This window comes from Crotalus tigris, unplaced genomic scaffold (genome assembly GCF_016545835.1).
Source record: "Crotalus tigris isolate CLP2741 ecotype Arizona unplaced genomic scaffold, ASM1654583v1 scf7180000018916.1150873, whole genome shotgun sequence".
Taxonomy (NCBI): domain Eukaryota; kingdom Metazoa; phylum Chordata; class Lepidosauria; order Squamata; family Viperidae; genus Crotalus; species Crotalus tigris.
The window spans coordinates 571,179-598,173 of NW_024097271.1; the positions used below are offsets into that span (position 1 = coordinate 571,179).

At 41.7% G+C, this 26,995-nt stretch overlaps 1 protein-coding gene across 1 annotated transcript in view; it reads right to left on the reverse strand.

Moving 5' to 3' along the window:
- Positions 1-2,474: 2,474 nt before the first annotated feature.
- Positions 2,475-26,995, reverse strand: part of KBTBD12 (kelch repeat and BTB domain containing 12) — a 121,859-nt gene continuing 97,338 nt past the window's right edge. Inside the window, exon 6 of the mRNA XM_039357392.1 lies at positions 2,475-2,851. Coding sequence (XP_039213326.1) covers positions 2,697-2,851 — 155 coding nt within the window. The 3' untranslated portion in view covers positions 2,475-2,696. The remainder of the gene's footprint in view (positions 2,852-26,995) is intronic.

Genomic DNA, 26,995 nt, shown 5'->3' on the forward strand with positions numbered 1-26,995 from the left:
TGGGATGCCACTGTGCTGTGGGGCACAAAAACGGGCCACCACGCCACATAAAAATGGACGCCACGCCATGGGTGCAAAAATGGGTGCTGCCGCTGTGCCTCGGCACAAAAAATGGGCTGTCGCCACACCACGGGTTGCAAAAACGTGGCACTGCCATGCTGCGGGGCACAAAACAGGCTGCCGCACTGCTAGGTGCAAAAACAGGCCGCCACCATGCTGCAAGGTGCAAATATGGCTGCCGCTACACCACAGGGTGCGGAAATGAGATGCATCACGCAAGGATGGGGCAGGGTTAGTGAGTATCACGTGGGCGCTAGCCCCACCCCATTTGCAGCACACGTGTGCTTGCGGCCCTGTGCGCATGTGCACGCATGTGTGTAAAATGCTTCCCCCTCCCTTTCCTCTGATCCGCTTGGTATGGAAAATAGCTAAATATCATGCCACCCGTTGCCCATCTCAGGTCATGGGTATTTTGCAAAGTTTCTAGTTTCCTGTTCCAGCTAAATGGTTTTGGGCTTTCTTGTAAGTGAGCTATTCATGTACCCAACACCCTGGCTAAGTGGTTTCTGACAGGTGAGTCTGTCTCGCTTCATTGCCCCTGCAGCCCCCTTCTTTAATGTTTTCTTGGCTTAGTGCAATATGTGAATCCAGTTTGTAGGCATGGTTAAATTAACTTGGTACATATGAATTCTCTCAAAAGCTGAGAGCAAGTAGATTACTGATGCTGGTCATAGGGTCGGCTGTTCTCACTGAATAGGACATCAGATCGGTTCTGTATTTGTGGAAAATATTCTTCCTAAGATAATTACAATTCTGCAAGGATGCAGAAATGCCCTTGAAAAACTCTGGGTAATCCTTTTTTGTATTTTAACTGTTACAGCAAACAGTCAAGTAGTCCTTGACTTACCACCTTTTATTTAGTAACAATTTCAGTGCTGAAAAAAGTAACTTACAATCAGTCCTTGCACTTATATCCATTCTTGCATCCTCAGTCACATGATCAAAATTTAGGCACTTGGTGTGCTGTCCTACTCACACACACACATAACTGGTTTAGTGGGTTTATTAATATTCCCCAGCAATTCCCTTCACCCAAACCGCAGAACTGTCCCAATTAAGTCCAGCTACAAGCAGATCAATGTTAGTCCACAGAGCAATGGCTAATGAGTCCACAAGGCACTTGAAAGTTTCCCAATCAAAATAAACCCTCCAGATAAAATTAAATCCACAACACAAGAGGGTTCACAAGACAAGAAAAGTCCAGAATTCACAAGGCAAGATCCAAGACATGGTGTCAATCCAAAGAAAGGCAGAACAAGAAGACACAGTTAGAAAATGAACATATTGTTCCCAACATCACCTCATCTGTTTGCTGTGCTAAACAGCCAGTTTCCGGTGCATCCCATCAAGAAAGGCAAGGCTTTCTCCTTATGAGTAATCTGACTGAACTTCGCTGCTCCTGCCTTTTCTCTGCCCTACCTGTTCTTGGATCAGGTGCAGAAGGCAGTTACTCTTCATCATCCATGACTGGCTGCAGCTATATGATGTCTTTCTGATGCCTCAGGACTGTCCTGCTGCAGCTGTGCTTCACCAAATCACTCTCAGACAGCTGCTTGGGAGCCATTGACCAACTACTCTCATGACATGCCAGGAACTGGTTCATCCTCTCCCAGCAGATATCTGAAGAGATAACTGGGGAAGCGTCCAAAGGAGCCATCACACTTGGCAATTGGCATGGATTTATGATGGTTGTAGATCACATGATCACTATTTGTGATTTTCTCAGCCAGATTCCAACAAGTAAGGTCAACTGAGGAAGCTGCATTCACTTAGCAACTGTGTGATTCAATTAACAACTGGTGATTTGCTTAATGAACACAGCAAAAAAGATGATAAAATCAGGCGTGATTCATTTAACAATTATCTTGCATAGTGATGCAACTCTGGTCCCAATTATGGTTATAAGCTGAGGACTACCTGTATTGCTTGTGTTTTACCCTTTTCCCATCCAAAATGTTGTACTGTATGTAAAGGAGTAACCTGGGGAGCTCCATAACTCCAGGCTGTGAAGCAGGGGTGTCAAACTGTCGGCCTGCGGACTGGACATGTCATCTGGAAGTTGCGCCCACCCCATTGCCGGCAATGGCAAAACCGTCCCGATACTTGTGCGATGTCACGTGATGTCACAAGTTTAACATGTCTACTGTAAAGGTTAAGTGTGAAGCTGAATGCTAGCCTTTATCAACAAAAACCTTGCCATGTGCAAGGATCACTATTTACTCTGTGTGTAGAAAGCAGAAGAAAGGAATAGAGGGACAATTCAAGCAACAATATTTGGAAGACCTATAAAGCAAATGAAGTGCTAAAGAGATGGGAATAATCACAGCAGCTATGCATTGCCACCTGATTATTATTTATTAGATTTTATGACAGTTTACAATTAAAAGACAAAATCAAAATAACCAACTTGACACCAGAAGCATTAAAAATGTAATGACATGGTCAGTATTTAAATGTATTCAACAACTGTGCTTTTAGAACTTTATTCAAAATGAAAAGATGGAATCCCTCAAGAACTAGGGCATCTACAGATAAGTTTCAATCATGAGTTGCCTTTCCCTTCCTTGTCCATTTGCCATCTTCTTGCAGCCCTAGCTGAGATAGTATTTAGGATTCATAGCAATTACCTTATGTTTTCATCTCCCATTCTTCTTCAGTGGGAGCCAGCTTGATACTACTGAGAGGCTCAGAAGCAGAGGACTTGGTAAATCGATAAATCTTGTGTAGGAAGAGGGAACTTCATTGTATACTTTTCCTCCATTAATAGATGCAGTGGTGTTGGAGATGATCCCTAAAAGGAACAACCAGTTTTCAGAGTCAAGGACGTGTAGAATAGTTTTAACTATTAGAGAACTAGAGGATGAAAAAGTCAATGAACATAAAAAAGAAAATAGTACTGTTCAATTTCAATAATAACCCTATCAGAGTTTCCTTGAACCACAAGATGAGCAGCATATAAATTTCATAAATAATATATAAATAATGTTATTGTCCTACAATAACAAAAAATGAACAGTTGAAGTGAAAGCCTGATCAGGTCATGGCTTACTGAACATAACAAGCAATATTTGTTGTTTTTAAAGAACATATAGAATATGTTATCGTGTGCTGTCCAGTATCTAAAGGAAGGAGTGTACATCAGGTACTGACTGAATGGTTCTCTCTTTGACCTTCACTGTTTGAACACATGGATACAGTACCCCCATATGGTCATTCAAGAAATTCTTTTTGCTAATAATGGTGCACTCCTTGTGCACAAAAACACAAGGACAATTGACACTGAACAAAGTCTCCAATGCTACTATGGTCTATGGCATCACCTTCAGCCTGAACAAGACTGAAGTACTTTACCAACTTCTGTCAGATACCAGGTCCATAGAACCAAAAACTCTCTGTTAACAACACCCAACTGATAAATGTAAACAACGTCAAATACTTGGGATGCATCATCTCAAGTGATGGGTCTTTGGACAAAGAAATTGACTCTAGCATCAGCAAGGCCACCCAGGCACTGGGACGGCTGTGTACTAGAGTGCTCAATCAACATCCGTATCTCCACAAGGCTGAAACTCTACAGAGCTGGATTGCATCCCTGATTGTCTATTCTCTCCTATGAATATGAACCCTACATTCTGTACTGAAGACACATCAAACAGCTGGAGAAATTTCACATGTGCACTAACTCTCTGTTCCATCTTCAGCGGTTGTTGGCAAAGCTATGCCTCCAATCTGGAAGTCTTGGATTGAGTCCCTAATTATCACAGCTGACATGAGATGGGTGGGACATGTCATCAGAACAGATGACTATCACATGCCCCTCCAGGGTCTATAATGTACTGGAGTCTGGGAAGAGATGTTGAGAGTTACAGACGCTGTGAAAAGAACACTATGACACTGTGACATCCAGCCAGACTAGAAACTGCAACTGCTGAAAGAATCTGTCTTTACACAAAGGGAAAAAACAGACCAACCTACCAAAAATAGTGCCATAAAAAACAGAATAGAAACGCAAGTTAAGATAGGCAAGAAAATGGTAAGTGAGCACCTGTCCAGCCTAGACAGTTCAAATCACCAGGACCAGATGGATTACACCCCAGGGTTCTCAAGGAACTGGCAGATGTGATCTCAGAAATATTGAACTATATTTTTCAAAGATCCTGGAGCACTGGGGAACTACCAGAGGACTGGAAAAGAGCTGATGTAGTTCCCATCTTCAAAAAAGGAAAAAAAATGGACCCAGAAAATTATAGACCGATCAGCCTGACCTCAATACCTGGGAAGATTTTGGAAAAGATAATCAAACAACGAATCAGTGAACAACTACTAGAGGCAAACAAAGTCATTACTAAAAGCCAACATGGGTTTGTCAAAAACAGATCATGCCAGACAAATCTTATTGCATTCTTTGACCAAGTGACAAAATTAGTGGACCAGAGGAATGCTGTGGATATAATTTACTTGGACTTCAGTAAGGCATTTGATAAAGTAGATCACAACCTACTACTTGATAAGATAGAAAAATGTGGGTTAGACAGCATCACCACCAGATGGATCCGTAGCTGCCTGACCGGCCGTACTCAGCGTGTGGTCCTCAATGGAACCGCATCTACATGGAGGGAAGTGTGTAGTGGGGTGCTCCAAGGCTCTGTTCTGGGCCCAGTGCTCTTCAACCTCTTCATCAACGATTTGGACAAGGGGATAGATGGGGAAATCTATCCGGAAATCTTTCCGGTGTCTCAACGTGCCGGGGAGTTACCAGTGTGCTTGCCCCGATCAGGGATATACAATGGCCGCCAATGGAAGGAGTTGTTGAGGTAAGAATAAGATTACAAAAAAAAAAGACAAAGAGAAAATTGTTTCTTTCCATTAGGTCATGATGAGTTGACCTAATTTTCATTTCATTACCATGACTGCACATGAATAAATGAATTTCATTTTTAAAATTTTGCCATGTAGTAAAAGATAGGAAGCTAAACATAAAGTAGGGAAGTACGTGCATACTCAAACCAAGTCTTGGGGGAAAACACTTATAAGAAAAAAACATGTATTAGATGAAAAAGCATGTCAAGTCATAATTTGGGGAAATCTTCTATAGCATCACAAAGTGCATGTATTAGAAATTGTGCGCAAAAAAATTGTGTAGAAGTTCATGCAGAAATTTAAAAACACACGCATAAATTTGTTCAGCAATGGAGTGAAAAGAGTTTAAGATTGGGAAAATGAGAAACTTAAAAAAAATCAAACGTATGTAGATTTGTCCAGAGAAAAAAATATTTATTACCTGGGTAATTGTTTCCCAGTATTTATTTTTATTAAAATTACAATAAAAGCAACCACAGTCACTCAATGGCATCTAGGTAGAGATGTTTTCTTTTTCTATCTGTGATTATTAGGGGATGAATGTGATTCTCCCTAGCAGGGTAGAAGGTTGTGGCAGCCAAAAAGATTTAGGGTGAAGAACAACTTTAAGTCAGCCTTTTCATCATTGCTTTTTGTTGTCCTATTGGACCACAAATCAAGACTAGATTAGCCAAATGTTTCATCGGTTCATTATTCCTTTAATATAGTATCAGCACATATGGGAGTCAGCTAGCATCAGTTCTAACACAGATAGTTTTTATACAGTCTAAAGTGAGTCCAACGTACTACTCCATAAACGATGTCACTGCTGCATGACTGATACTTTTTCAAATAATGTCATATGATATAAGGAACAGATTTAAGCCTAGGCAATAGGCAGACTGGGTTCTCTGTTCTGGGCCCAGTGCTCTTCAACATCTTCATCAACGATTTGGACGAGGGGATAGATGGGGAAGTCATCAAATTTGCAGATGACACCAAGCTGGCAGGAATAGCAACACTCCAGAAGACAGGCTTAAGATACAGGACAATCTGGACAGACTTGAACACTGGGCGCTATCTAACAAAATGAAATTCAATGGTGAAAAAAGTAAGGTTCTACATTTAGGCAAGAAAAACCAAATGTACAGGTACAGTAGAGGGCACCTTGCTCAATAGTAGTAACTGTGAGAGGGACCTTGGAGTCCTAGTGGACAATCACTTAAATATGAGCCAGCAGCGTGCTGCAACTGCCAAAAAGGCCAACACAGTGCTAGGCTGCATTAACAGAGGGATAGAATCAAGATCACGTGAAGTATTAATACCACTCTTCAATGCCTTGGTAAGGCCACACTTGGAATACTGCATCCAGTTTTGGTCACCACGATGTAAAAAAGATGTTGAGACTCTAGAAAAAGTACAGAGAAGAGCAACAAAGATAATTAGGGGACTGGAGGCTAAAGCATATAAGGAATGGTTGCTAGAATTGGGTATGTCTAGTTTAATGAAGAGAAGGACGAGGGGGGACATGATAGCAGTGTTCCAGTATCTCAGGGGTGCCACAAAGAAGAGGGAGTGAAGCTATTTTCCAAGGCGCCTGAAGGCAGGACAAGAAGCAACGGATGGAAACTAATCAAGGAAAGAAGCAACCTAGAACTAAGGAGAAACTTCTTGATAGTTAAAACAATTAACCAGTGGAACAACCTGCCTCCAGAGGTGGTGAATGCTCCAACACTGGAAGTTTTTAAGAAGAGACTGGGCGGCCATTTGTCTGAAATGGTATAGGGTTTCCTGCCTGAGCAGGCGGTTGGACCAGATGACCTCCAAGGTCCCTTCCAATTTTATTATTATTATTACTATTACTACTACTGCTACTACTACTACTACTACTACTACTACTACTACTACTACTACTACTATTATTATTATTATTATTATTATTATTATTATTATTATTATCATAATCAAAAACTGATGGAAAATCATGAGTGGTGTCACAGAATGCCACCCACAGTTATCACAACAATGGACTTCCAGTGTCCCCATTGTACTAGACACTGCACTTCCAGATTGAGACTGCATATCCACAGATGAACTACACAACAGTGTCTTATTTGAATCTGAAAGACTACCATATCTATACACATTCCTGCTTTCTGCAAACAGTATGGGCAAATAGATGAAATTAATCTTTGAGACCTGAAGTGAAAAAGAACTTCTAGGTTCTTCTTTAGGTCGTAATTCAGCAGTAAAAGATGATTGTCTTTGCCTCAAAAAGTACAGCTCCTTTCTTCAAACTGTGCAGTCCAACAGATGGTTGCACCTGTATCCCTTTCTTCTGTACTTGGGCTTCTCTCTCTCTCTCTCTCTCTCTCTCTCTCTCTCTCTCTCTCTCTCTCCCTCTCCCCCTCCCCCTTCCCCTCCCCTCCCTCCCCCCTCCCCCTCTCTCTCATGGTTTCTTTCTTCCTAGGGCTGACAGAAAGTCATTGGTCCAAGGTTATCCAGCTAGCTTTGTGCCTAAAGTGGGGCCTAGAGTTCATGGTTTCTAGGTTTCCCACCTAATGCCTTAACCACTGATCCAAACTGGCTCTCAGCAATATATTACCAGTTCTGAAATGACAAGGGCTGGCATTTCCTCATTAATGGCTTAGGGATGTATCACAATTGCCAGTGTGTTAGAAACTCTGGTGTCAAATAATCTGTACAAAGCTCATCTGACACAAGTTTTATTTTATTTGTTTAATCATTAAATGTATATGTTGCCCATTTTGCAGTTTGAAGTAACACCTGGGTGGCTTACAACTTAATAACATAATTATAAATATAAAAAACAGATTCAAATTACAAAAGATTAAAGATTAAAACAGACTCCACAGGCTTGGAGCAGAGAGGTGGTAGTGCCTTCTCTGTTACTACACCAGCCGCCTCCCACCAATAACTTCACCTTCAGGGCCTCATGCCAACCGGCATAGCCAAATCTGGATAAATATTGGAGCTGTGCTTTATTTAAAACGAATCCCCAACCTGTGGACTGCGACCCACTAGTGGGCTGTGGGGGGATTGCAACTGGCATATGGAAATGGCTGGCAAGCGTGTGCACATGTGCATCCTCACTTGAGCAAACAGTGGGTGAGCACGTGTGTGCACATTCCACTTGTGTGAGCAGCAGGTATGGATGCATGCCCCTTCAGGAAATGGAGATGCATGCACGCTTGCCAACTAGTCAAGCAGAACCATCCCCTCTCTTCCCCCGCACGCCAGTCCACAAAGCTGGAAACATTGGGGAACTCTGATCTAAAACACATCAAGTGGACAGTGATGATGATCAGAAATAAAAAAGAAGAGAATCAGAGTGGAGTAACTCTGAACTAGAATGTCAGATTCAGAAAGAATGCAAACAAAGCTGTTAAAGGAGTTACAGATGAACAAATCAGGGAGAAACCATGCCTGTGTACGAGCTCTAATGTAATTAAAATATTGGGAGTAGGAATTAATAGTGAATAAAACTACAGGTAGGAGTCATAATTGCAAAACTGGTAAAAAATAAAATAACTGCTTTATTCAGATTAACTGAACAAAAAAAGTTAAATAGTCTATTTAAAATAAATTGAAGCTTATGTAGCTTCACGCCCACTGAGACACACAGACTTTTTCACACATCATGCTAAGTTGTGATTTATTTAACTAAAAGTTGTTGAATAAGTTACAATATCTAGGTTCACACATTTTGTTAGGTTGTAAGTCATAGTTTACAAATCATAAAAGCTGGTTCACACATTACACTCAGCCAAATTACACTCAGGACAATGTGTAAACTCAATGATACGCACAGGACAGCAATTTTCTTGCTCCTAACCATGGCTATCACAGAAAACCTCTTGTTTAAGAAGCACCATATGGCAAAAGTACTTTTCACTTTTGCTACAACATATCTAGCTTTTGTATCCTATCTATATTATTTTATAGTAAGATATTATTTTATGTAAGACATTAATAAAACTATTTTTTTCTTTTGGTGGTAAGATGCATAGAATACTGAAACTTTAATTATAAATGTGGAACTATATATAATTAATTTCACTATGTACCGTAAGTACAGTGATGAAACACTTTAAATATTTCATGCATAAAGTCTGTGTTAGCTCTTAGCTATCATATAGATCAGTTGTCCCCAACATTTCTGGTTCTGTGCAGCAGCAGCAGCGGTGGTGGGAGTGAATAGGGAGAGGGAATGGTTTCATGTGTGTGCCTGCCACTTGCATAAATGGAGCTTCGTAGGCTCGTTGGCTCTCCTGCCACTTGCACGGTCCGGTTCCCAAGGGGTCGTGTACAAATTCCAGGCCATGGACGAGGGTTGGGGAGCCCTGATATAAATAATTTTTCCCAAGAAGATCTGTCCCCAGTTTGGCCTTTCCAGTGATGTTGGAATTAAATCCATCTACTTGTCCTCTTTTTCTCTTTCCAGTTCTCTATTCTAGCATTATAGATGCCTCAAGAGAGCTAGGTCTTCATTAATCTGTCCAAAATATGTTAATTTGAGCCTGGTCATCTCAGGCCCTCGAGTGATTTAATTTATTCAATAATTCATTTGTTTGTTTTCTTGGCTACCCATGATATTCTCGGAAGTCTTTTCCAACATCAGAATTCAAAAACACCAATATTCTTTCTCTCCTGCTTCTAAGGAGATCATGTCAGTTCAGAATTTTGTTATTATTATTTATTATTACTTTGATCATGGTATCTATTGCTCGAATTAAAAATAAGATTATTACTTAAACATAGGAGTAAACTACTTAGTATAAAACTCTTAGTAGTAATATTTAATTTAGCCACCAGGTGGGAGAACTGTTTAACTTATGAATTCATTTTACTAAATCCTAGCAGTATGCACACATATTTAGCATATTCAGGTATTCCTCTAATTAAAAAATGCAAAATGATGATATCCACTGATCCATACATATAAGCCTGAATTTTCAAGAAGCAAACTTCATATAGGAAACTGAGTTTTTTAATTGAGTACTCACAACTGTGTTGGGAGGGAGACCTCAGAATCACAGAAAATTCAAAGTAAAGACAGAGAAAAAGGAAAAATAAATGTTTTCCAAATCCCTGTTATTTGTTTTGTTCAAATTATAATTTGTGCCTCTCCCCATTGTGTTATACACATCTTTATGTATCTATCTGTAGTTTTAAACCTCAGATTGAAAATCAGTGCAAACTGACAGCAGTTTGAAAATCATTCTTAAAATACCCAAGCATTGAGTGCAAGCATTTAAAAGAAATATGTCAACTATCATTATAACTAGTTCCTGGATAAAAGCATTAATAATTACTAAAATATGGAAGGTTTAACATGATGAGCGAATGATTTAGTCAATAAAGTATGCTTAAACAGAAGGTTGGAGTTGAGTCTGCATAACACACTCAGCCATTATTTTAAAATAAGCCAGTATTTTAAAATTATAGTGGCTAAGTTCAGATAATAAAGTAAGCCAAACCACATTAGAGCTTACAGTAGTGGGCAAATTCTGTCAATCACTAGAACAAGTTAAAAGACTGAGAAGCCAATCTATAGTGGGCACATTAACAGGTGTGTTTTTCAGATAAAATTTAGTTAGGGTTATAACATCTTGCTTACCAAAATCCATATGAGATTGCTCAATGGCAGCAAAGAAATACAGAAAATGAAATCCTTCCTGTCATCTAGAGCAGAGGTCCCCAACCTTTTGGGCACCAGGGAGCAGTTCCGTGAAGAGAGGTTTTTCCATGGACTGGAGGAGGTGTGGTTTTGTGTGCTGCCTGCAACCTGTGGATGGGGCTTTCTTTGTTTGTGCGGACCAGTTGCTGGCTTGCTACAGCTGGTACTGGTCCATGGACCGGGAGTTGGGAACCCCTGATCTAGAGGCCATAGAGATTTTGCAGCCGAGATCTTGTAGGCCTAATCCAGGCAAAAAGAAATGGAATCTGTGATCCTCCAGAGATGGGAGCAGCATCCCTCATCGTTCATTGTATCACAATTGTATTCCAATAATATTTGAAGAAACATAGGTTTCCTGATTCTGATATGGACATTATTCTGAAAGGTTGCAGTTGTGTTCATTCTTCAAACCCATATGCTGCTGCTGCTGCTGTGCTGCTGATAATGATGATGATGATGATGATAATAATAATAATAATAATAATAATAATAATAAGTTGGAAGGGATCTTGAAGGTCATCTAGTCCAACCCCCTGCTCAGGCAGGAAACCCTATACCATTTCAGACAAATGGCTGTCCAGTCTCTTCTTAAAAACTAAATTGAACTAAACATCAATTTCAGATTTGATCAGATTTGCTTCTGAACATACTATACATTGCAATTGTACAATTGCAACTGTAGTCTTTTTAAGAATTTCCCCCCTTTTAGGAATATGAACACCCTCAATTTTTTTATAAACATGCTCTTTGAAAGGCTTTAGAGGTGAAATATTCACAGACAACAATGAACCTTAAGAAACTTCGTTTGGTTTGCCTAAAACTCCTTGCCCCACCCTTTCTTTACTGTTTAAGAAATAAATAGCAAGCTGGTGCATTGCAAAGCATCACAGTTGTTTGTTTTAATGACTTTGGGCCTCAGAAGAGTCCCACTGAGAAGATACAGAACATCCTGGTGGGCTAATTAGTCCTCTGGTAAATGGATGCTTTGTGATAGCTTGCCCACAATACCTGCCATTTTCTGAATAGGCAATATCCCCATGGCAACCACTTTATGACTATGTCCACCAATTTTTTTTTCAAAATTCACTACTGCCACCCGCTTCCCCAATGCAGATTCCTGTGTTGTCAACCAGGAGGGCAAGTAATTTAAAACCTCACTTAGAAATCTTTTACTTATGAGTGATTGCTGTCTATCAGGCTGACCCTTAGGTCTGACTTCTTTACTGTATGTATGTATGTATGTATGTATGTATGTATGTATGTATGTATGTATGTCTATTTTCACAACAGTAATCATTGAAACTTTGATGTATTGTGACCTTGTAAATTTTCTGCTTTTCCCCCCTTGTCCATTGACAGACTTGATAACTTAGATTTATGTTATTTATTTCCTGAGTCCAGCAACTGCTATTATCCAGGCTCTTCAAATCTCTGATTACTATGGAGATAGTCCTCACTTATTGACTGTAATTGGGACCAGCAACTCCACTGCTAAATGACTCAGTCATAAAGTGAAAAATCATATGATCACACCTGACTTACAATGTCAGTTCTGGCTGCAGTCATTAAGCAAATCACCGTGATCATTAAGCGGGAGGTCACATTCGTGAAATTTGTGACTTCCTGCCAGATTCTTCATACACTTTGCTTATCAGAAGCTGATTGCAGAGATGGTTGTGAATGGTGATCATATGACTGTGGGACACTGCAACTGTCATGAATGTACACCGGTGGCCAAGTGCACAAATCATAATCACATGACCATGGCAACTCTGCAACAACTATTCTCCAAAACACCCGAAGGGAGGACAAGAAGCAACGGATGGAAACTAACCAAAGAGAGAAGCAACCTAGAACTAAGGAGAAACTTCCTAACAGTTAGAACAATTAACCAGTGGAACAACCTGCCTCTAGAACAGTGTTTCTCAACCTTGACAATTTTAAGGCATGTGGACTTCAACTCCCAGAATTCCACAGCCAGCATTGCTGGCTGTGGAATTCTGGGAGTTGAAGTCCACATGCCTTAAAATTGTCAAGGTTGAGAAACACTGCTCTAGAAGCTCCAACACTGGAAGTTTTTAAGAAGAGATTGGACAGCCATTTGTCTGAAATGGTATAGGGTTTCCTGCCTGAGCAGGGGGTTGGACTAGATGACTTCCAAGGTCCCTTCCAACTTTATTATTATTATTACTATTATTACTATTACTACTATTATTACTACTACTGCTACTATTACTACTACTACTACTACTATTATTATTATTATTATAAGTTCAAGAACTATAAATCTCCTTTTTCAGTGGTGCTGTGACTTTGAATGGTCCTGAAAAAAGCAGCTGGCAAGCAAAGACTACCTGTAGTCTTTAGATCACATGACTCATATGTTTATATGATGAAATTTGAAAAGCATGTCATCATCACTTCTATATTGATAGCATATGTTATTGAAAAGAAAGCTGTGTCGGAAAAATACTGTGATTGAAAAACCAGTCTCCCTATGTCTGGAAAAAAATATTTCATATACAGATTTTATGTGTCCTCCTTTCTTCCCATCTGTTTTCTTTTCCAGTTGTCTCTACCTTCCTTTGCCTATTCAGATTACCAGTTAACTCCAGGCAGGGTCTTCTTGTGTAATCAACCTCTTCCCCCTTTTTTCCCTCTTTGATCTTACCTTTGACCACTATCACTGAATTCATTTTCTCATGAAATTGTTTCTTGATTTGTCCAGTCAAACAAAAGGATTCTCTTGTGACCTAATGAAGATATCCAGCAAATCAGAAATTATCTGGTTGGTAAACCACCTTCCTCTGTCTGAATAATAAAGATACCAATTAGTTTTTATCACTATTGCCTGTGAATACTGGGATTATAACCAAGGATTCTTGTGGGAAATAAAAGTTGAAATAGGTTGATTTATTACATTTCATCCCCTGTGAATGGATTTAACTTCACTGTTATCATATTTCACTCTGGCTATTTCAACTTCCTTGTAAAATACTTTCCTGGGACTCTCTTGCAATACAAGAAAAATAATATTGGATTTCTTTCCGTCTCAGTTGGGTTCTTAAAAGGCATTTGATATAACAGGAAATCTTATTTCCACAATGTGCCGATATGGTCGAAATGTCTCTTTGTATTGATTTAGGTTTAGGCTTAAATGTAGGCATAAGTTTAAAGAAAGTCAGATGGAATATTTGGTTAACCAATTACCATCTGTTTTTTCTGATAATTATGAATGCTTAGCATACATCAAAAGGCTGGTGCTAAAAGTCAAATTACTTGCCAGTAACAGGGACTTGATTTTGGAAATGGAGAGCTATAGTACTCTAAAGTTGTAAAACAGACTTCCTGTTTGTAGGACCTATGACACATTGGGTCTTCAGTATGTATAATTTTACCGACTGCAGTGACCATTGGTGTGCTCTGAAGTCAAGGAAAAAGAAGTATCAGTTTCTCCACCAAATGCAGGAATTCGAAAAATAACTGATAAGAATTCATTAAATCCATCAAGACTAGGTAGATATTGTGCTAAGCTTTATATAATATGATTTGTTTGACTTAGGGTTTGCCTGTTATAAAAAACCCAGTCATTGCATATTTTGTAAGCCAAGAATTTTACTTTTGTACCAGGTGTGATTCTAGCCATTATAGCTTATTCAACAAATCATGATATATTGCAAGTGCCTTTCTGTGTCCCAGCCACTTGGAAAGTGATACCTGTACCAAAATGTACAAGGCACAATACATGTACTAGATTTTGTTGTAACCCCATTTATATCTCCTGGACTAATGAATGGATTAGAATGAAGTTTCTCTTCAGATTGTGCACAGCTTTGATCATAAAATGGGGAAAAACTCACTTAGTAATTATCTCACTTAGCAACAGAAATGTTGGACTCAATTATAGTCGTAAGTCAAGGACTACCTGTATTCAGATATGAAGGCTTCTTAGGTTAATACATCTTCAATTGGGATTGGACATGCACTGAGAGCTGAAGAAGATCATGATATCATATGATATGTAAGGCCTAATTTCAGTCTGTTCTCTGTTGCTATAGAATTCTGCTGTCTGAATTATGCTGTATTTAAGAGCATGCTTAAACATGAATTTTCTGCAGGATTTTTCTTTCATGCAAAAATGGGAGAGACTGGAATTGTGAATGAGAATGTATAAAATTGCCACTGACTAGAATAGATTGGTTATCCCAAGGGGATTGTTTGCTAATATTTGCTTCATGTTATTTGAACACATAAACATCCCTTTACTCTTCTAAATAGAGATGTTTTGCAACTTTTCAGTGTTTGGGGTAATGTTTCCAAGGGGAAGAAGATGAATTACATATTAAAAGTGAAATAATTCAGTTAAAACTATTGGTAGTAAACCAAAGAAATCACAGAATGGTAGGTAAGCTTTCAAAATGCGATTAATGTTCTTTCTCCTGTTTCATTAGGTTTAAATCAGGTGGATGTATTGTCACTGGGTTGATTATAAGTAACGTAAGACTCCCCTCCCCTCCTGCTCCCATTTAAACTAAAGCATCTGGTGATCATATTATAGACCAGCAAATTTAATCTCATAGGACAGGGGCGTCAAACTCGTAACATCACATGACGTGTCATGAGTATCGTGACTTTTTCCCCCATTGCCGGAGCTGGGATGGGTGTGGTTTCGGCATGACACATCCGGCCCGCGGGCCGACAGTTTGACACCCCTGTCATAGGATGTATAGAGGCAGATCCTTTTATTTTTCAAAAGCTTCTTTGCCACAACTGGATAACATAGGTGTTATGTCCCGAGCCTTGCAAACGGCTCGGGGCGTTTGCAGGCAGTCCCGGGCAGGTGCAAAGCTGCCCGGGACCAGACAGGCTGTGACCAGCGCCGTGCGCATGCGCGGGTGCTGGCGCGGGAAAAGTATCGCATTGACCTGGGAAATGCCTATATAAGAAGCTGGGAGGTTTTGGGAGCTGCTGAAGCCATCTACTTGTGAGCTGAACACAGAATAAAGAAAACTGAGAACTACAACTGCTTCTCGTGTCTTGCCTTCCGCGAGGGACTCAACACTGGCGACGAAGGTGGGATGCCTTACATCACCTGGAAAGGAAGAAGTGTAAGCTTACCCAAGTGAGTCCTGAGCGGCGGAACGGCGTTGACTCGGCAGCTACTCGCCAATCCAGTGCGCATTCGGGGGTAGGCTGGCTGATAGACCCGTCTCCTGAAGATGGCAAAGGTTGGAAGGCTTTCGGAGTTCGACGTCTCACATCCAGAGCGGTGGGAGTCCTACGTAGCCAGGGTGGAGAACTACTTCAAGGCAAACCAAGTGAGGGAAGAGAGCTTGAAGGCTGCCACCCTGCTTTGTGTTTGCGGTCAAGACGCCTTCGAAATCGCAGAAAACCTTGCAGCACCTGTTCCAGTAGAGTCTGTTAGCTACGCAGATCTAAAGAAGCTACTGAAGGAGCACTTCCAGCCTAAGATGTCCGTCATCGCATGGCGCCACACCTTCGAGCAGAGGGATCAACGATCCGGAGAGTCGGCCAAAGAATACATCGCCGCATTGAGGAAGGCCGCCAAGCACTGCGAGTGCGAGTTCAAGGACCTCGAAGAACGACTGAGGGACCGATTCGTGTGCGGCTTAAGGCATCGAGATCTACAACAGAGGCTTTTCGCCAAAGAAGAACTGTCCTTCCAAGATGCCTTAAAAGAGGTCACCGCAGAAGAAGCAGCAGGCGGCGCCGTCAAAAACATGCGGCCGATCAGAAACAGTCCAGAAGTTGCATCCGCGCACCAGGAAGACGTCCAAGGAAACTCCGAGGAGGATCCGGACGAGGAAGTTGACCGTCTCCACCCCACGAAGGAAGGAAATCAGAAGGGAAGCTCTTCAGCTCCACTCAAGTGCATCGGTTGTGGAGGTCGCCACAGGAGAACCGACTGCAAGTTCCGCTCCGCTACCTGCCGGGCATGCGGCAAACAAGGACACATTGCAGCTGTGTGTCTGGGCCGACGAAAGGTACAACCTCAGGAAGAACTGCGCCTGAAAGGTACCAGGGTCCCCAGCCAGAATAGGGTAGGTTTTTGCGCTTCGCGAAGGAGCATCCTCAGGACAGGCACACACAAGCCCATTAAAAAAAAGCTGTCACTCAAGGTGAAGCTACAAGGGGTTCCATTAACTATGGAACTAGACACAGGGTCTGCCCTTTCAATCATCTCTTTGCATACATTTAGGAAGATTTGTTCCGGTAGTGGAACTCAGGCCAAGTTAAGGCCTTCCGACATTGTGTTAACAGATTTTCAAAATTCAAGAGTGTGTGTTAAGGGGGAGGCCACCCTTAACGTGCAATACAAGAATTTTGAAGGTCCACTAGACTTATTAGTAGTAGGGGTGAACGAACGAGTCTCATAGGACTCGATTGGTTTGAGGCCCTGGGGATACATGTCACAGGACTCAACAGCTTACAAACACTCGACCTACAGGAAGTCTGCAAAGAATTTGCAGATGTTTTCAGCCCCCAGCTGGGCACATTCAAAGGACCCCCTGTGTCCTTAAAGCTAGACCCCACTGTCACTCCCATTAGAATTAAAGCAAGAAGGGTCCCTTTTGCTTTAAAGAGTAAAATTGACACTGAGTTAGACAAACTGATCCAACAGGGAATTCTAGAACCTGTTGATTCCAGTCCTTGGGAGACCCCCATTGTCACGCCTCTAAAGGCAAATGGGGACATTCGCATTTGTGCTGATTACAAATGCACTCTTAATAAGGCATTGCAGCAACATGCCTATCCTGTTCCTGTGGTCAGTCATATTCTGGCCTCCCTCAAGGGGGGGCGCGTTTTTGCAAAGCTTGACCTAGCTCAAGCGTATCAACAGCTGCCTGTTGATGATGCTGCTGCTATAGCTCAGACTATTGTGACCCACAGGGGAGCCTTTAAGGTAAAAAGGCTACAGTTTGGAGTGAATGTCGCTCCTGGGATTTTCCAAAGCGTAATGGAAAACACACTACGGGGCATACCGGGGGTTTGCCCCTACTTTGATGATGTCTTAATTGCAGGAGACTCCACACACATTCTAGCTGAAAGGCTAAGGGCTGTTCTGTTAAGATTCAGGAAAACAGGCCTCAAGCTCAAAAAAGACAAATGCAAGATTGGGGTGCCTTCTACTGAATTTCTGGGGTTCAAAATTGACGCTGCTGGGATTCACCCTGCTGAATCCAAACTAACTGCTATTTTAGAAGCACCTAGGCCAAAGTCTAAGGCCGAACTTCAGGCCTTCCTAGGCCTCCTGAACTTCTACAATTCCTTCCTTCCACATAAAGCCAGTGTAGCTGAGCCTCTTCACAGGCTACTAGACAAGCATGCAGTGTGGCACTGGTCACAAACACATGAGGCTTGTTTTAACAAAGTCAAGGCCTTGCTCACTTCTAACAGTGTACTTGCACATTTCAACGAGTCCCTTCCTGTGTGCATCGCTTATGATGCGTCCCCTTACGGGTAGGAGCTGTCCTGAGCCACCTCAGGTCTGATGGAACTCAGGTTCCTGTTGCATATTACTCCAGAACATTGTCTTCTGCTGAGCGCAACTACGCTCAGATAGACAGGGAGGCTCTGGCTGTTGTTGCTGGAATTAAAAAATTCCATGATTTTCTATATGGCAGGCATTTCACGGTCTTCACTGACCATAAGCCTCTGCTGGGACTGTTTACCACACGTAGGCAGACTCCCCAAATCATTTCCCCTAGAATGCTTAGGTGGTCTATTTTTTTGTCTGCATATGATTTTTCTCTACTCCACAAGCCTGGGAAAGAAATGGGCCATGCTGATGGCCTCAGTAGATTGCCCCTGCCAGTAGTAGAAGCTGACCCTGCGCCAGCTGTCAACATTCTATCAATCCAAGCCTTGCCCGAGCTCCCTCTTAGTGCCAGGGATGTTGCCGCTGAAAAAGGTACAGATCACACACTTTCACGTGTCCGTTCCTGGGTTTTGTCTGGTTGGCCTGAGCACTGCCCTAGTCCTGAGTTTCAGAGTTTCTGGTCCAAAAGGAACGAGCTGTCCATTTCTCAGGGTTGTCTGCTTTGGGGAAACAGAGTTGTCATTCCCACCTCAATGAGGACTAGGGTCTTAGAATCCCTCCACGAGAGTCATCCTGGCATTGTTCATATGAAGGCTCTTGCGCGCAGCCACTTGTGGTGGCCTGGTTTAGATAAAGATATTGAGGCTAAGGTGCATGCATGCCACCTGTGCCAACGATCTCGCCCAGAGATGCCCCAAGCTCCCGTGCATAGATGGGAGGAAACACAGTCCCCATGGTCGAGGGTGCATGTTGACTACGCTGGGCCCTTTCAGGGCCAGTTCTTCTTGGTCCTTGTTGACAGCCATTCAAAATGGCTTGAGGTTGTACCTGTCTCATCCACCACCACTGCAAAGACTATTCAGGTACTGAGGGGGATTTTTTGCTGCACACGGGCTTCCAGATGTCATTGTGTCTGACAACGGCCCTGAATTCACTTCCTCCGAATTCCAAGCTTTCTTACAGGCTAACATGATTCGTCATGCAACGTCTGCACCCTTCCACCCGTCCACCAACGGTATGGCTGAATGTATGGTGCGCATCACAAAGGACGCATTGAAAAGACTCACCTACGGGGACTGGCATCACAGGTTGGCTGACTTTCTCCTTTCTTATCGCACCACACCGTCCACTTCTACAGGGAGAAGCCCAGCTGAACTTCGTTGGGGGCGTCAACTTACTACTAAACTTGACCGGTTGCATCCGGACAGATTGCCTTCATCTACCTCACATCCTAGGGCACCTAGACAACTACTTGAGGGTGCCCCGGTCTGGACTCGCAATTACGGGCCTGGTCATACATGGGTCCCCGCTTCTGTTCCAGGGTCACGGGTCCTCTATCCTACGAGGTAGCCCTGGACAACGGTCGTGTCCTGCGCAGGCACATCGACCAACTCCGCCCTAGGCGGCATCTTCCAGCTGAGACTCCTGGGTCTTTTCCAGGGGGGAGGGGGACCCTTTGGAGCAAAGGGAAGGGCACGAGTTGCTGCCCATCTCCACTGATGGAGCCACTGACGGCCCATTTCAAGCTTCCGCAAGTGCTCCGAAAAGGAATTCATGGAGCTTACCCACACAACAGGCACTCACGCCTACTCCAGCCAGGGAGTCACCCCGGGGGCATACTCACTTTCCACACACATCACACAGCACTCCAGTCACGGAGGATACCCGGGAGCATCCCAACAAATCATTCCCCGCAAGAGAGCTGGCACACAATCCCCAGAGTTGGCCTGACCTTACCCCTAATCCTACAGGGGGTCAAACTTACAGGGAGGTGGTCGAGGAACCAAGTCCCGACCGCAACACCTCTAGCCCAAATCAGGGAGTAACTGAGTTTTGGGAAGGTACAGAGACCCACACGAGCCCGGACACAGAACGGGGCTTAGGGATTGGACAGCCTCCTGACAGGTCTTGGACAGACCTAGGAGGTTCTATAGAGACGCCCAGCAGTGGCTATCACTTCAAGGGGCCCGAGGGCCTACAGCTAGGCAGGTCAACCAGGTCACAAAGTGACAGAAGCCCTGGCCTGACGAGCCCGGTGGGTGAGCAAGCAGGCCAGGCATCGGGGCAAAGTCCTTGGAAGGCACCAAGGCATGATAAGGGGAACAGGCTCTTGTCACCCCTCAGTCAGGGAACACCTGTCAGAAACCCAGAGCTGAGAAGGTCACAGAGAGCAAGGAAGTCTCCTAAATACTTAGAGGATTACATAACATTGCTGGCTAAACAAAAGCCAGGTAACGATAGGAGCACTGAGAAGCAGAACACTGCATAAAATAATGATTATATGTTGGTAGTAGTTTTAGCCCGGGGGAAAGGGGTGTTATGTCCCGAGCCTTGCAAACGGCTCGGGGCGTTTGCAGGCGGTCCCGGGCAGGTGCAAAGCTGCCCGGGACCAGACAGGCTGTCGCCAGCGCCGTGCGCATGCGCGGGTGCTGGCGCGGGAAAAGTATTGCATTGACCCGGGAAATGCCTATATAAGAAGCTGGGAGGTTTTGGGAGCTGCTGAAGCCATCTACTTGTGAGCTGAACACAGAATAAAGAAAACTGAGAACTACAACTGCTTCTCGTGTCTTGCCTTCCGCGAGGGACTCAACAATAACCTTCCAATCACTGGCTTGTTTTTTTTAAAGAAAAACAAAAATCTAGTGTCATTTAGAATGAATTAGGCACTCCCAGTTTATGATTACGATTAAAATATATTTCAAGGAATTGATGCAAAAAACTCACAATAGTGTTTATAGAGCTACTACCTTTCCCTTCCCTCTTCCTGAATTCTGGAGGATCAGTATGACGTTATTGCCAGTAGTATAAATACATTTGTGTGAAGAAGAAACATGGTGTTTGACTTTTCCCCACCATTAACACCTTTGATTAAAAACTGCCCCCAAACCCACTTATCAATGTCACTCACCTATGAGGTTAGCCTTATTTTTTTCCCCCAATCAGCTTACTCTACTGTTTTCTGTACTGCCAAACTTCAGATTCTTCCTCCTTAAACCATAATGATCCTTTATCTTACAACAAGCAGAATCCATTTTCTGCACCTTTTGGGGAAATTGCATTCAGGCCCAGCCTTAATTGTGAAGAGCAGATTCTTGCATCAAGATAATATCACTGTAAGAAATACAGTTATGGAATCGGCTATTTGATCCACCAGTCAAGACTGTCAAAATATTCATCTTCCCAATCAGCTACCAAATTCATAGGGTAACAACAGGAGTCACCAGTTAACAAGAAGTTGTCTTACCACAATAAAGTAAGGCTACCCAGTCTAATGACAGAGATTCTTATGACCACAAGAGGGAAAGTGCTTTCTATATAGTTTTGTGGCAACCAAAAGTAGCTATAAGAGAGCCAGATTGGTCTAGTACAGTGTTTCTCAACCTTGACAATTTTAAGGCATGTGGACTTCAACTCCCAGAATTCCACATTGCTGGCTGTGGAATTCTTGGAGTTGAAGTCCACATGCCTTAAAATTGTCATGGTTGAGAAACACTGGTCTAGTAGTTATGGCACCAGGCTAGACACCAGGAGACTGTGAGAAGTTTTGTCTTGGGCCTGGAAGCGGGCTGGGTGACTTTGGGCCAGTCACTCTCAGCCCAACCCATCTCATAGAATTGTTGTGAGAAAAAGGATCATTAGGTATGTTTGGCACCTTGAGTTATTTATAAAAATAATAAAGGTAGGAAACAAACAAACAAATAGGTTACCAAGGAAAGGCTGTTTATATCTTCCCCACCTCTAACAATAGCTTTTCAGTCAAGATATTCTCCTTTATCCCTTTCAGTGGAGACCCTTCTGCCTCATATGTCTTAAGCAAATAACTAGTATTAAGCATAGGACATTGGTACAAATTACAGTATGCTGATGTCACATTCAGTATCACAATGACCTTTCTTTCTTTCTTTCTTTCTTTCTTTCTTTCTTTCTTTCTTTCTTTCTTTCTTTCTTTCTTTCTTTCTTTCTTTCTTTCTTTCTTTCTCTTTCTTTCTTTCTTTCTTTCTTTCTTTTCTCCTTTATTATTCTTATAAATCACTCAAGTTTAAAAAACATATCTAATACTCCTTCCTATTTTTGCCACAACAACAACCCTGTGAGGTAGGTTGAGCTGAGAGAGAATGACTGGCCCAAAGTCACCCAGCTGGCTTTCATCCCTAAAGGCAAGCGTAGAACTCCATAGTCTCCTGGTTTTTAGCTTGGTGCCTCAAGCATTAGAGCAAACTGACTCTCAAATAATGACAAAAGTATGTCAGTTGAATAGCCATTCCTTGCCCTCTCTGAGGATCCCCATGGTACTCTGTCATGGCTTACTGTATGTAACAATTTTTGGTTCTGCTTTGTTTTGGCTTAGTATGTAGGATAAAGCCAGCTACTGTGGTTGTAAATAATGGATGATGATTTAATGCACTTGCTAAGTTGTTGCTTAGTCACTAAGTCAAGATTGAAAAAACAGTTTAGGTCAATCTTGGCTGTACTGTACTGTGGGCTGGGTGTTTCCTTGTAGAGTAACAAAGTCACATGTGATCACTAAGAATCGATAATGACTTGATAGCATGTAATCATCATCATAATTATCCACATAGTCCTATGTGGGAGGCACCTCATGTATTTAAGTAGCACAGCAAATTTTTTTTCTTGGATGTCCTCCTATTTGCAAATGGCTAGTGGAAAATTCTATTTAAATTTCAAGTGGAATTGGCTCCGGTCTCTAGTTCAGAAATTTCTCTCTAGGGTCTGAAAATTACATTATTCTAGCAATGAAAAAGAAAAAAAATCTGTAATAGTTCGTCCTACCTACTTATTTGACTGTCTGTGAAGATTTAGAATCCAGATTGTGGAACAGATCAGCTGACTTGAACAAATGCTTGAAATCCTTTTTGTTTCTGAAGGAATTAACAGCCAGGAATTGAGGAGTTTTTGCTTAGCCACAAGAATATATTTGTGTACTTGTAGACATTTCAGAATATTTGAGATCCTGTAAAGGCTTCCTTACTGGTTAGAATGCTCAGGAACTATTTTATTAACAGCAGAATTGAAAGCATGTCAGGGAATTGCAAATGAGAAAGATGGAATTCTGTTTTGCAATTCATTTCATAGATTTAAAGCTGCTGCTGTTGGCTGTAATTTTGACTGAAGTAGGGGCAGCCAAGGGGAAGAGCTCCCCAGCTGAATTTCTTCCCCACAAGTTGCCTTTGGCCATCTTTACAAGGAGAGGGGAAAAATACCAAAAATCCCAGCATGGATTTCCATTCATCCTTCTCTGACAACTAATTATGGTTCCACAGGCAGCATTTAAAATCACTTATCAAGCATTATATTTTTCTTCTACGAGGATTGTGGTTTTTATTGCTTATATTGGATAGCATTCAGATGACAGAGGTATATGATAAGAACTAACTTTGTGCTTCATTTTAGATCCAGCTTTTAGGTTTATATTGATTTTACCAACTGAATTTCACACAAATCAGGAATTCGGAATAGCTTCCTTGACTGTTGAAGTTCTCAAAGTGACTATGTAGAATGAGGAAAAGGTTCAGGTTTAAAAGCCCCCCCCCAGTGAAATGCAAACTACTTTTTCTTTCCCCAAAAGATCTTCATATAACTCTCTGACCTGCAATGACCCAGTCCTGACCAAACAAAATATTCAATGGCATCTGAATTTTAATTTGCTGCCATCAAGTTTGCAGTGAACCAAACCTGCAATGAATATTTCCCCCAGGCCAAATGTCCAGAATCGATCTGGTTGATTCTGCTGATATGTGGTCAAAGCCAGAATTAAGCAGAACCAATAATTTTTATCTTTTTCATTTTTAGGTCAGTAGCAAGCAGAATAACACTTAAATGTACTACTTATCAAAGCCTTCCCAAAATGAACAACTTCCAACAGATGAACTTTTGTTTCCAACTGTGCTTTGATCATGTTTTCAGGAGATGATGGGAGACTATGGTATCAGTCTGAAGGACACATGATTGGGAAAGGTTTTGAGTGCTGCAGTGTGCTCTACATGGGCCTGCCCTTGAAAAGTATTTGGAAGCTTCAACTGGTTCAAAATGTGGCAGCCGATATGGTCTAGATTTGCAAATGGGTCACATCTCTTATGGGAACTGCATTGGCTGCTGATTTGCTTCCAGGCCCAATTAAAAGTTCTGCCTGTCACCTTTACAGCACTAGGTGGTTTGGGGCCAAATTATTTGAAGGACCATCTTTTTCTCAGTTATATCTACCTCACCCACCAGAGTGGGGAGGCAAGATATATTATGCCTCTATTGGAAACAAGAAGAAGGCCCTTCCTCACAGTGGCTCCTCCCCTTTGGAACATCATCTCCACAGAAATAATATTGGCTTTGATATTCTTTTGAAAGGCCCCAAACACCTAGTTTTGCTAGCAGATTGGGTGATATGGAGCCCATCAAGTCATTTGTTTGATTGTTGTCACCCTGGAGTAGGATTTGTGTGTGTGTGGGGAGGGCTGCTTGAGTTTTCTATTTGGTTTTTACTTCTATAAGCCATCTAGAATCATGAATGAGATGGGCTGTCATATAAATTTTCTAAATCAATAAGGTTTAATTGAAAATCTATTCTGCCTGACTAGTATCAAACTATATTAGACAGAAACATAAAGTGAAGGAAATAAATTGGAAAGGACTCTTTTAATGAAAGGTCTCACCATCCTTTGATCCTCTGCTTACAAGGATGTTTTAGATTTTAAAGCTGATGTAATGTTTGTTTTATATAGAGTATGCATTATATTAATCAATCCCCTTTGGAATTAGCTCGCTTCTTCATTCATTTGCCTTTTTTCTTATTGAAAAGATGCTTTTTAATCTTATGAGTGTATTTACAAAAGATATAGAAAGGCAAAGCAGTCAGCCATATGTTAGGCATGTGTCTGATTTATGGTTCAAGTGGACCATGTCGTCCCTGAACATTAAAGTTAAGTAGCACAGTCATTGTTTTATGTAGGAACTGCTCCATTTATTTTATTGGCAGTTGAGTTCTCATCCATTTAGTAAGAAAAGGGTATTACTATTTGGACCATTTACCTGGGAGAAGACAGTGATCTGATGATTATAATAAATAATCAACATACTATTTACTAATATGCTTAGATTTTAATTTGTTTTTCTTCTCAAAGAATCTTAAACGATAAGTCATGGTTCCTTTTATTAATCTTTTCTTTTCCTTTGGAAGGGAGATGATGACACTGAGCTATAGAGTTTTTGATTTAATATAATGCAATCAGTCTTCCCCTACGTGGACCAAAACGTAGCACAACTGCATCTCTTTCCCCCCCCCCATTTGCTGTGCTCATAGGATATCACCTTCATCTTGCTCCTAGCTTCTGAGTGAGAGATGGCCATACTTTGTCCTTAGTTGTACTTATGTTCAAGTACCACATAGTCCTTGACTTATAACCACAATTGGGACAAGAATTTCAATTGTTAAGCAAAACCACTTTTTTTTGGCATGGTTGTTAAGTAAATTGCTGAAGTTGTTAAGTGAATCACATGGTCATTAAGCAAATCCAGATTCCCCACTGATCTTGTTAGAAGTCAGCTGAGGAAGGTCACAGATGGTGACCACATGATCTTGGGCAACTACAACTGTTGTAAGTACATGCCAGTTGCCAAGTGCCCACATTTTGATCACATGATTATGAGGAATGGTCCAATGGTTTTAAGTCACTTTTTCCAGTGTCATTGGAACTTTGAATGGTTGCTAAATGAATGGTTGTAATTGAGAACTATCTGTAGTCATTCTGACATCACCCAAGGGCACCCAGAAGGTCATCTGTTGGCCTTTGTCACCCATTATTTTGAAGGAAAATCAGATGACAGCAGGGACTTCACACAGAGATAACTGAGGCAGGAGAGAGAAATCAATAAGGGGGGGGAACAAATTGCCTATTGGTATATTGTAGTTTTCTTCTGATTCAAGGATGAATGGAGAGTACTTCAGCTCTGTAGTGGTGGAAGGTCCACGTCTTTATGGCTGAACTACATCAGAGTCTGTTTAATACTCTCAAACTATTAAACTCTGCCAGCATCTACAGTTATACTGATGCAGCTTTGTGCCTCTATTATGCCTTGAATATTCACAGACATCCAGCAGCCTTGAATTTACAAATGTCCCAGCTATCTAAATATCTGCCATTATTCTGTGGGAGTACATACAGAGAAAAGTACTGTGAATTTTAAATCAGCTACTTGAGAAGTCCCATTTTCAGGTTTAAAAATCAGAATTCTAGTGTTAAGGTATGTGGTGTCTTTACTTTTCAGTTTCCTACTTACATGAATACTCTAGGACATTAACTAAATTAAAAGAAATCACTGAAATAGAAACAGTCAAAATATAAAAATTATTCTTAAAATTGATTAGCAATAAAAGGACTGGTAAAAGGAGGTTAGCATAGATAAGAAGGGAAGTTTTTTATCGTATGGTGCAATTCAATAAGCAAACAGAACACCCTCTTTTTCACAAAGTCTTAGGCACAAATGCAGTGTGGAAAAAAAATGAAAAAATGATTTTGGAAGGCATATGCGTGTGTTGGTTTGTTTGTGTGTTCACTTGCTTGTGTGCTCGCTGCATTTGTATCCTGCTGCAATCCAATGACTCTTGTCAAGGGGCTGGAGGATAAAAGGGAATCAACCTTTGGGAGGCAAGAAAAGGAAGCCCCAGGAATGGCTATGCTGAGAAAAAGAGCAGCACAGCAGATAAGGAGAAGCAGAAAGAAGATATTAAAATGCATGGGAGCTATGTGGAAGCATGAACCCAAGGGAAAGTTGGACATGATTAGTCGGAGGAAAGGCAGCCTGGGGAAGGACCAGGAAGCCAG